Source organism: Bos indicus, chromosome 3, assembly GCF_029378745.1.
Source record: "Bos indicus isolate NIAB-ARS_2022 breed Sahiwal x Tharparkar chromosome 3, NIAB-ARS_B.indTharparkar_mat_pri_1.0, whole genome shotgun sequence".
In the NCBI taxonomy this organism is placed as follows: domain Eukaryota; kingdom Metazoa; phylum Chordata; class Mammalia; order Artiodactyla; family Bovidae; genus Bos; species Bos indicus.
Window position 1 is genome coordinate 42,811,990 of NC_091762.1, and position 12,395 is coordinate 42,824,384.

The 12,395-nt window shown below is 36.5% G+C and overlaps 1 protein-coding gene across 2 annotated transcripts in view; it reads right to left on the reverse strand.

Annotated features, from left to right (window-relative positions):
• SLC30A7 (solute carrier family 30 member 7) overlaps positions 1-12,301 on the reverse strand; it is a 99,714-nt gene extending 87,413 nt beyond the window's left edge. The window contains exons 1-2 of one of the 2 annotated variants that reach the window (XM_019956971.2): positions 12,027-12,300; positions 11,707-11,808 (exon numbers count right to left, since the gene is read on the reverse strand). In XM_019956971.2, the coding sequence (XP_019812530.1) occupies positions 11,707-11,808; positions 12,027-12,106 (182 nt within the window). In that variant the 5' untranslated portion in view covers positions 12,107-12,300. Of the gene's footprint in view, positions 1-11,706; positions 11,809-12,026 lie in introns of both variants that reach the window. The other variant, XM_070786022.1, reaches the window with a different exon arrangement.
• Between the last annotated feature and the right edge of the window lie 94 nt (positions 12,302-12,395).

Here is a 12,395-nt window from a genome sequence, read left to right on the forward strand (position 1 = left end):
ACACACACAAGAATCTTCGACAAAACACTAGCAAATCAAATTCACCAAAAAAAAAAAAGAGAGTACAGACCACAACCCACAACCCACAACCCCAACAATGCAAGGTTGGTTAACTACATGAAAATCAATCAATAAAATACATCATGACGATGGAATGAGAAACAAAAACCACACTATCATCTTAATAGAGGTAGGAAAGTATTTGACAAAACCCAACATTTTTATGATGAAAACATTCAACAAACTTGCAGTAGAGGGAACTTCCTGAACTGATAAATAGCATCTACAAAAAACCCACAGCTAAGATCAGCATCATTATAATGGCCAAAGACTGAATGTGTGAGTGTGTGCTCAGTCATGTTTAACTATATGCAACCCTTTGGACTGTAACCTGTGAGGCTCCTCTGTCCGTGGATTTTTTCAGGGGGTGGGTTGCCATTTCTGCCTCCAGGGGATCTTCCTGACCCAGGGATCAAATCCACGGCTCCTGTGTCTCTTGCATTGCAGGCAGACTCTTTACCACTGAACCATCCAGGAAGCCCCAAAGAGTGAATGCTTTCCTCTCAGATTAGGTACAAGATGAAAATGTCCCCTCACCACTTCTATTTAACATTGTACTAGAGAGTATAACAAGGCAGGAAATGAAATAAAAAGCACCTAGACTGGAAGGGAAGGAGTAAAAACTATCTCTATTTGCAAGTGGCATGATCTTATATATGCAAAATCTTAAGGACAATTTAAAAAACTATTAGAACTAATAAATCAATTTGGCAAGGTTGAAGGCTACAAGATCAATATACAAAAATGAATTATATTTTATGCATTAGTGATGCACAAAATGCAATTTAAAAATTTTCCATTTATAATAGCATCAAAAAATACTAAAGAATAAATTTATCAAAAAAAAAAGTGCAAAAGCTACACTCTGGAAACTGTAAATATTGTTTTAAAAAAATAAAGAAGACCTAAATAAATGGAAAGATATCCATGTTTATGGATAAGACAATACTGTTAATATGTCAATACTTCCCCAATTGATCCACAGATTCAATTTATTCTCTATTAAAATCCCAGCTGACCTCTTTGGAGAAACTGACAAGTTGATCTTAAAATTCATATGCAAAAGCAGGAAATCTAGAACAGCCAAAACAATACTGAAAAAGAAAAGCAAAGTTGGAGAACTCACACTTCCCAATTTCAAAACTTATTATAAAGCTACAGTAATAAAAACAATATGGTACTAGGATAAGGATAAACACACAGATCAATGGAATAGAATTTAGATTGTCCAACAAATGATGCTGAAACAACTGGGTGTCCACATGCAAAAAAAATTATTTTTGACCCTTTCTTCATATTATACACAATAATTAACCTAAAATGGATCAAAGACCTAAACATAAAAGCTAAACTAGCAGTCTCAACCTTTTTGGCACCAGGGACTGGTTTCACAAAGACAACTTTTCCACAGATGGGAAAGGGGTAGGCATGGTTTAGGTGGTAATGAGAACAATGGGGCAGAAGATTCAGGCAGTAATGTGAGCGAAGAGGAGCACAGGGACCCACTCATCTCCTGCTCTGAGCCTGGTTTCTGACAGCCCATGGCCCAGAACAAGTCCAGTGGTTGGGGAACTCTGAGCTAAAGCATTCACAACGTCAGGTTAGGCAATGGTTTCTTAAATATGACATCAGAAGCATAAGCGATAAAAGAAAAAAAGAGGAACACAGACTGAACATCACTGAAATTTTAAAACTTTCATGCTTCAAAGGACAATATCAAGAAATGACAATGTACAAGTGGGAGAAAATATCTGCCAATCATATATCTGACAAAAGGCTTGTATCCAGAATATATGAAGAATTCTTAAAACTCTTCAAAGGCAGAAAATATCCATTTTTTAAAAATGAATAAAGGATCTGAATAGACATTTCTCCAAAGAAGACATGCAAATGGCCATCAGCACTACAAAAGTTACTCAACATCATTAAACCCAAATCAAAATGATGGTAAGTAACAACTTCACATCCACTATGATGACCAGAATAAAAAAGTCCTTGTATACCTATGGCTGATTGATGTGGCTGGATGGCAGAAATCAACACAATATTGTAATTATCCTTCAATTAAAAGTAAATAAATTAAGAAAAAGAAGTCCAATAACTACAAGTATTGATGGAGAAACTGAATTCTTTCATATTGCTGAAATATTATTTGGCAATAAAAATAAATGAAATACTGATACATGCAGAACATGGACTACCCTGGAAGCCATTATGCTAATGAAATAAACCATCACAAAGGATTATACGTAAATTATTCCATTTATATGAAATGTTCAGAACAGGCAAATATATAGAGACAGAAAGTAGATTAGTGATCACCTAAAATTGGGACAGATCAGGGGACAAGGGAATTGGAGGGTGATAGCTAGGGCTTTAAAGCTTCCTTCTGGAATAATACAAGTGTTCCAAAATGGATTGTTGTGATGATTTTACAACTCTATAAATACATTAAAAGCCATTCACCATACAACATAAATGCGAGAATTTTAGGTATTTGAATTGTATTTCAATAAAGCTATTTTTTAAAAAGATATCCGACAATCTAAGGCAAGGTCAGCAAGCTATAGGCCATGGGCTAAATCTGGACCACCATCTATTTTTGTAAATAAAGTTTTGCTGAAACACAGTTATGCTCATTTGTTTATATATCGTCTATGGCTATTTCTGTGCTATAACAGTAGAATCGAGAAACTGTGACAGAGATTTTATGACCCTTAAAGCCTAAAATATTTACTATCTGCTGTCAAGAGGAAAGGTTTTTTATTAACCTCAGGTATAAAGCGAAAAGAACACTATATTGTGGGGTTTACATAAAAGTGAAATGTATGACAGTTAAAGCACAAAAGACAAAATGAAATGGAACTGCATTATTATTAAGTTCTTATAAGATACATGAAGTCACATATTATTTGTGATGTTAAAGATTCATATTATACACGCTTTTAAGAAAGACACTGAAAGAGGAGGGTAGGGCAGGAAATCCTTTTGGGCAGAGGACTGTGTACCAACACAAAGCACATGTTCTGCTAGCAAGAAACTCACTTTTACCCAAGACTATCCTCATATATGTGACAGACTTTCACTGTCATGAAGGGAAGAGTAAAAATGTAAAAACAATCAAATGAAAAGCACACCCTCAAGGCCCAGGCTCAAAGGGCCTGCCTAAGACTGAGGCTTTGTCAAGATAATGAATGCCCCTCTGCCCTCACCCCAAACCTCACACAGAGTAAGGATCGATAATCATCTACAGCTTGGCAGGTGAAGGGCACCATGAGCACAAAGACAGAGCTTCTGTGACACACGCATACAAGAATACTGGAAGTAAAAGGCCTAACCAACTAATAGACTGGCAGAGGACACATACCTATTCCTAGTAATAAATACTATTACTTCAATATCTACTGTTCTTTACTCGTAACATCCAGCCTTTGATCAAAAATCTCAAGAAACACAAATAACAGGATGAAAAATAACTAGTAAAGAGATAATGCAGTTAACAGAACCAGACAAAAATATTGACCCAGATATAGGAACTATCAGAACTATAACTAATAAAGGATCTATGGGAAAGGTGGGGGAAAAAAATTCATGAATCAGTAAGAAATTTCAGCAAAATGGGAAGTACCAAAAAAAAAATTTAACAAAAAATAAGGTGTCAGAGATGAAGAATTCTTCCAACTGCCTTAACCACAGACTGGACAGAGCTGAGCATCATCAGGGAACTTTAAGATAGATCAACAGAAACATTCTGAAAGCAAGTGCATCAGCAGTTCAATCTTTAAAAATAAGAAGTATCAGAATGGTTAAGAGTACTACTTTTGAAGTCAAAGTATCTGGGTTCAAATTCCAGCTCTACCATTTACTAGTTCTGTGACTGTCAACTTGCTTAACTACTTTTGACCTCAATTTAGCACCATTTAAACAGGTAACAGTAAAAAGTGTTATAATTGTTATAACTGAATTATAGTTATGCAACATATTACAGTGCCTGTCACACTAAACCCACATCGATATTCCCATTATTTCTGTTACTATTAATATTAGTATTAATATCTAGTATTCCCAGCATGATCCATAGCTCTTAATATTTGGATATATGTCAGAGCTTTCTTCAGTTGTAACTGCTACAAACTGAAAATCAAAAACCTTCACTGAAGTAGAAAAAGCAGTTTTTAAATTTCCTTGTAATTTAGGATAATTATAAACTTAGAAACTGAAGTAAAGCATATTACTCACCCACACAGAAAAGAACAAAAATTTACAAGTTCCTCAAAAATCATTTTGAAAAATGTGTTAAATTTTATCATGAACCTTGTATATTTTATTCAAATATACAGAGATGCATAAAATAGTTTTAAGTACTGTCTATACTTACCTGAAACCCAACTCAAAGCAGAACAAGAATGAGTGAACAAATGAAAAGGCTGAATGAGAAAATCAATACCTGAGGAGGACAAAGTAAGGTTCTTGCCAATCAAGTAAGCCTCTCAGATTTATAGTTACTTTAAGATTTTTCCTTGAACAGATCACTTGAAACTACACACTTGACCCTTAACACTAAAAATAATAATTTAAATTTTGAGGTACGAAGACCCATTTGAAGAAAATCTTTGTAATGTGTTACAAAATCAATAAAGATTGTTTATGATTTTGCTTTCTATGTTCTGATATGATATAGTAAGTTATTTTTTAAATTTGGTTTCAAAAAACTCTCTCTCTATTCTGATAAAACAATACAGTTGACAATGAGAATTTTTACCCACTCTGCCTTGATTTCATGAGATTTTATAACTAAATTCAAAAGTCAGTTTCAGTAACAACAGTAGTCTACATATTTAACTTCCCTGGTGGCTCAGACAGTAAAGCGTCTGCCTACAATGCGGGAGACCCAGGTTCTATCCCTGGGTGGGGAAGATCCTCTGGAGAAGGAAATGGCAACTACTCCAGTACTCTTGCCTGGAAAATCCCATGGGAGGAGCCTGGTGGGCTACACAGTCCATGGGGTTGCAAAGAGTCAGACACGACTGAGCAACTTTACTTCACTTCACATATTTAACAGGTTTATTTTTCCTCTCTGTATATAGTTTTAAATGTTTTTATTTCTTAATTGGAGGGTTTTATTGTATATATGACTTTTATTCTAAATAACTGTAAATTAGTTATAGAAGAAGGCAAGGTATTTATGCTAAATAAATATAAACTTTAAAATTCACTGATTTATTGATCTACACACACACACACACACACACACACACATATATATATATATATATATATATATACACACACACACTAAAATCTTGTTATGGGTTGAACTGTATTCTCCCCCAAATTTCTAAGTTGAAGTTTTACATCTCCAGTAACTCAGAATGTGACTTTATTTGGAAATAGGGTCACTGCAGACATAATTTGTAGAGATTAAGTCAGTCAGGTGGGCCCAAATCCAATATGTCTGCTCTGCTTATAAAATGGGACATCTGCAGACAGACATGTACACAGGGAGACGGCCAAGTAGAGATAAGGCAGAGATCAGGTGATGCTTAGACAAGCCAAGGAACACAAAAGACTGCCAGCAAAGCAACCGACCTCATCGACCTCAGAAGGAACCAATCCTGACAATACCTTAATCTCTGACTTTTAGACTCCAGAACTATAAGACAACAAATTTTTGTTGTTTAAGTCACCCAGCCTGTGGTACTTTGTTACAGCTGCCCTAGAAAATTAATATACACCATCTCTTTTATAACAGATTTATTTATATTTGGTGTCAATAGACACCAAAGACTGCCTCAATAGTGGGAAAAAAATGATAAACCTCTTCTGTATAAAGGAGGAATACAGATTCCTTTAGATTCCTCTGATAGAGGAATCAGATTCCTTTCTAACAATTAAATGTAGTGTGGCAGTTTTAATACTCATCAAAATGATATAATTTTATTTAAATTTTAAATAAATTTGTCATTAAAATGGTTTTTTCCCCAACATTTCATAAAATATGATTCTACCTGAAAAAAATACTCCCTCTTTTGAGGTGGCAGAACATGATGTTCTCTTAAAGCATTGTGATTATGAGAGCGTGAACCCCAATCGTGAGAATTACTTAGTTGCATCTATGTAGGCAAACTCATGTGAAATAGTCTGCTTCTAGCTCTCTGCTCACTTATCATATATTAAACCAGTGTTCATGAGGAATGTCAATTTTACTGCTTATCTTCAATCAGCAAATGTTTCTGATTATGAATTATCACTTAAGCTACCTGGCACAAAATCCTTAGAAAATAAAGGTAGCATAGAGAATTCTTAAGGCTATATGATTTACACACAAAATGTAACTTGATTTAAAAAACTGGTTGCTAAAAGCAGCATACTTGTTTTTGGCTCTGATCTTTAAACACTAAATATTAAAGTGTATTTTTAAACTTTGTTTAAGTGACCACGTTCTACAGGTATTTTAATAAAGAAAACTTCTTAAGATATAAAAACGGAAACGTGATCACTAAAGCAAAATATAACAAATGTGAACAGAACATCTGGCCAAAGAGACTTATGAAAGGGATTTTATCTAAGGCTTATTGAAGGAAAAGACAAAGAAAGAAAGAACCGATAAACTGAGACTTAAGAGACATATCAATCAAATACCATGCTGCTGCTGCTGCTGCTAAGTCGCTTTAGTTGTGTTCAACTCTGTGCAACCCCATAGACCGCAGCCCACCAGGCTCCCCCATCCCTGGGATTCTCCAGGCAAGAACACTGGAGTGGGTTGCCATGTCCTTCTCCAATGCATGAACATGAAAAGTGAAAGTGAAGTTGCTCAGTCGTGTCCAACTCTTAGCGACCTCATGGACTGCAGCCCACCAGGCTCCTCTGTCCATGGGATTTTCCAGGCAAGAGTACTGGAGTGGGGTGCCATTGCCTTCTCCGTCAAATACCATAGATCTTGTTTAAATTCTGATTTGTAAAACCAACTTCAAACAGAATTTGAGACAATAAGGGACATATGAACACTCACTCACTAGACATTTGATATTAATAAATTATGTATTTTTATAGGTAAGAATAGCATTGAAGTGAAGTGAAAGTTGCTCAGTGTGTCCAAGTCTTTGTGAACCCATGGACTGTAGCCCAACAGGCTCCTCTGTCCATGAATTCTCCAGGCCAGAATACTGGAGTAGGTAGCCATTCCCTTCTCCAGGGAATCTTCCCTACCCAGAGATTGAATCCGGGTCTCCCGCAATGCAGCTGGATTCTTTACCATCTGAGCCACTAGGGAAGTCCAAGAATACTGGAGTGGGTAACCTATTTCTCCAGCGGATCTTCCAACCCAGGAATCAAACCGGGGTCTTCTACATGGCAGGTGGATTCTTTACCAGCTGAGCTACCAGGAAGTCCAAGAATAGCAATTGGATTATAGTAAAAATGGGGACTCTTATCTTTTAGACCCAATTGAAGTAGTTATTGATATGTAAGAAATCATACTGTAGCTGGTATCCACATTAAAACAATTCAATGGTGACAGATACAACAGATGAAACAAAACAGGCCACATATTAATAAACATTAAAGGTGGGTGACAGAGACATGAGGTCCACTGAACTCTCTTTTACATACATTTTCCATAATAAAAAATTTAAAGGTCTATAGGTAACTAAGCTAACAGCATATTTATAGTGGCTGTTAGAGATTAACTTGAAATTGAACACAGGGAATCATCAACTTGAGTTCCATGAGATGGAAAGGGGGAAACTATTTACTATCAATTAATTAGCAAGAAAATAGAAAATCCTTAGAATCCTGATATTTGTGTAAGTTGTTAAACTAATGAGAGTTATGGCAAAAAACTCACAACTCCACTACATTCCATATAACCCCTTCCTGTAAGGTAGAATTCTCAGCAAAATGGAAGAGGAATCTATGTTTTTAAAGTTTAAAAAAAAAAGACAGAAAAGCAAAAGAAGTCATCACTGTAACCTGGTAAGTAATGTCTTTTCAGAAGGTAAAAGTCAATAAAAATTCAAGATATTTAAAATCTTTAATGCCATAGAAAAAATGTTACTAGTGGAAGCATTTTACCAAGGAATTACTTTACAAACATATGCTGTGACCTATTACACAGAAGTAGGACAGAAACAGTGATTAGTAGGGCCTAAAACATTTCTTAAACAAGTAATTACTTTGCTAATACAAAGACATTTATCTTTAGAGTTAGATGAGTTTCCTCTATGCCTAAGAGGAAAATGGTTGTTAACAGCTTTGGTAGAAAATATCATTGAAAATTAAAAATTCAAACAGTGAGGTAAACATAAAATAGAAGAGCATTAAAACAACAACAAAAAAAGGCAAACTATATTAAGATACTAGGGGAAAAAAAATCACTGTATAGTAGAAAATACTTGGGTAACTGATGCTTCTAAGCTCTTCTACTACTCTGGAAAGTAGAAAACTCCTTGGGCCTTTTATACTATTCCACCTGTAGAAGAGTTCCCACTTTCTGAGCCTACATATTTCCTTTCATCATTGGTAAAAAAATTCATGACTTTCAGAATACCTGGTTGATTGGAAAAAAGATGACATTTGCAACTAGACATGAACAATGCGATAAAGGTTTAGCCACTGAAATACTGGTGAAGAGTGTTGTGTGCCAGTGTCCAAAAAGTCTCCTTAAAAGACACTGTACATACTTTTTATCTCTTTTTGTCTGCATTCTGGATATTCTGCTGCTAGGGATGGCTGGAACTGTAATAGCCATTTTGGAAATAAAATTTTATTTTCCTCAGGCAGTCACTAATTTGGGGTTTTCCTAAAACTGAAGAAAGAATTTAATCCTAGATAGTAGAAAACCACATTGTTATATATACTATACTACCTCAAGATTACTCAACAGTAAATAAGTAAATGAAAATAAAATGCTAGAAAGAAAAGAACCATAGAAGAAAAGATCACATATGGTATTCCTACCATTTTGCTACAAATAACAGAGAAAGAAGGGGCTTAATGTTCTTCCCCGCAACCCTGCCCCAAACAGCATAGTTAGCAGGGTTAGTATTGGTAGACTAAATCCATATATTCATTATCCCTTTGTTCTTTCATTCAGCAAACATGTATTAAACATATTATGTGCCATGTAGTAAGGTGCCTGAATAAGATAGAAAAGATTCCACTTTAATAACATTTACATTCTAGTGGAAAGGTAAAAAGTACTAGATATTTAATAAGGGAAAATATACAAAGAGCTTAGCTGTTCTCCACTGATGACACAGTCTCATTATCAAAAATACAAATCAACTAAAATTAAGTTCTTATTTAAAATGAAGGTGCTGAATCAGAACCAAAACTATTTAACATTCATTCCAATGAAGTCAAATGTTTCTATGAACCTTTATTCATGAAGAGAAAGTGTGTTTTATCTATTTTTTAATTCCATAATGGAAAAAACTTTTGACATCTCATAACATCTTGAAACTACTTTTACAGAACACAAAGGAACACAGAAATAACTATGACAAAAACAGAAAACAAGTTTTGGTAAGGAATTTACTCAAGGAACTTAAAATCTAATTGAACCTTCAGGAACAGAGATAATTTAGTCATGTAAAGAAACTGCTAATCAGTCTACAAAGGGGCTCCAAATTTGTGGTGTCTAAATAAGACAAAAAGTCAGATTATGAAAAGGCCCAAGCAACTTCTAGGTCCACTAAGGCTTCAACAGAAACACATTTGTACTCCCAATCAAGTGATAAAAATAAATGATTGTGGGCGTGGAGGTTAACATAGTAATGCATACCCTCTCATTAATCTAGGCATGACAGACAGTAGTTCAGAGCTAGATTGCAAAGATACAACACAAAGAAGGGAGTAAACTGAGAAGAGGCTTAAAGTCAAAAGAACAAGCCACCTAAAGGCAGAACAAGCCATGCACCATTGATGTTTTCTTTATATCCTGATGAATACTGACTAATCGCCTAGAAAACAATGGTCCTAGTGATTTCCTCAACAGATCTCTACAGATCAAAAGAATTACTATATACCTAACTTTCCATAGACAGGTGGTTTAGGTACTTCAAATATGAATCACTTGAATAAGACATCTCACTTAGTAATTTATGCAATGGAAGGCCACAGTGAAATGTACTGTAATATAACATAACTATAGCAAAACTGTACACAGGCAAACCAAGATAGACCCTTGACAATAGCCAGCACATACGCCACAATATGGCATAACTTAGGAAGAGGAAAATGTAAAACATAAATATTGCATATTTATATGTAATAGAACATATTTATTATATCATATATTATATGTAATATTACATATTTGTAATAAAGTACGGTTATTTCAATACAAACTAAGATGATACAATGCTTTTAACATGTACAACATATCAAAGGGTATTAATATTACAGGACACATATATCTGATCCCCAAATGATTAAAAAGGGGATTACATACATTGAGATTTTATTATGTTTCAATATGCCTTTTACATTTGAGTGGTGACTAAACCAGTAACTGGCATAATCTGCTGAGTAGTTCTGATAAAATTAAATTGACATTTGAATTTAAAAGTCTACTGTTTCATATAAAAGTATACATGTCACAAAAACTGGTGGTATCACCTAATGTCATTCATTGTTCAATCTCAATAAAGACCAAAAACACCAATTCTCTCTGAAAATGGACCTTAAAGGATAAGAGACTTAGTTTATTAAATTAATAGAAAATTAAGCATAGATGGCATAGGTTCTTAAATTTGGGGTCCAAGATCTATTTCAAGGAATCCAAGAAAAAACTGAAATTTTATATAAAATTTTGAAATGTTGGCTATTATAAGACAAGTATGATATTTAAAGAAGAATCAATACACCTAGAAGTGAGATGATCTTTTCCTTAGCCCAACAATTTTACTAGACCTTAAGCATTCAACTGCAAACACCTGGATAACATTACTGCATTTCCACAGAGTTACACTGGACAGACCTCTTCCCAAAGCAGTTAAAAACAAAAACAAAAAGAATCAAAGGTGACACCAAAAACCACCAACTCAAGAGATGAAAAGCTTTTAGAAAACTATGTGGGATCTTTAAGCACAGTCAAGACCAAAAGAAAACCTTGAGAGTTTCAGCATAAAAGTAAAGAGAATGAAGCATGTTTCTCCAGATATCTCCTTTATAAACCTCTCCCTCGTTTCAAGAACTAGTATTAAATTAAGTATAAGATGTCAGGTATTCTCTCCCACAATTTTAATGGTCAATTCCTAATACCACTACCCCACAGAACGGGAAGAAAAAGATTTCTCCCAATTCCAAGAAAGTGGGCAAAGCTCAGGTGTGCAAAAACAAAAGACTCTCTCCATCTGTCAAAATGAGGAGGGGACTTGTCACCCTGGTTTGAAGGAGTCGGGGGTGGGGGTGCTTGGCGAAAGAGGCGGGGACCTAAATCTTAACTGCTGCACGTGATGGCCTCGGCTCTTAAGAAATGTAACCGTGCCAGACTGGTGTGGATATGAAAAAGCAACTGAGTGGCATAGGTGGTGGCAAAGGCAAAACCTGAGCCTCCGGTGAAGAGCTACGTGGCACTAAGCAAACAGAGCTTCGTCTCCCCCACCCCCTGCTTCCGCCCCAACCCTTTTCCCCTTTGGTTACCAGTTGCTCCAGATGCCGTAGAGTAGTTCAACAAAAGCGAAAGAGAGGTTCAGGCACAGGAAGAAAAACAGGTTCCGAGACGTCTTGTCCGACAGGATAGACCTAGGCGTGATACAAGTGGGGATGAACGGGGAAAGTCAAAGGAGTGCCAGACCCGGACGCTGGGTACCCTTTTAAGACCCTCCCAGTCCACACGTTCCTTTCCTCACACGAACGAGTGTGTCCCAGACGCTCCCTCCCTGGACCTCGGGCCATCTTTAAATTTGGGCCTTCTCCCCTTGTGCCGGTCACCCACTTCCCGCAAACACAGTTCCCCGCACCTAAACCAGCCTGAGATCTTGCGGAACAGATTGAACTTGGGTGGTTTGTATTCATCGTCCTTGATGGACAGAGGCAACATCTTCTCTGCCCGGCGAAGGGCCGGGTCTACTCCCCTCTAGTAGTGGCTCCGTGGGAGATGGTAGTGATACAGGTGACGCTTCAGATGTGATTCCCACTGCCCGTCCCGGGCCGCGCGCCGCTTCCAGACACAGACTCAGACAGACACCCGGGAACCGGGCGACTTCCGGCCCGGGCCGCGCAACGCGTCCTGGGACGGGAAAGGGGGAAGGAGGGGCCGAGGGCGGGACTTGCGCGGTGGGGCGGGGCTTACGACGAGGGCGGAGTTGCGAGTTTTACAGAAGCCAAAG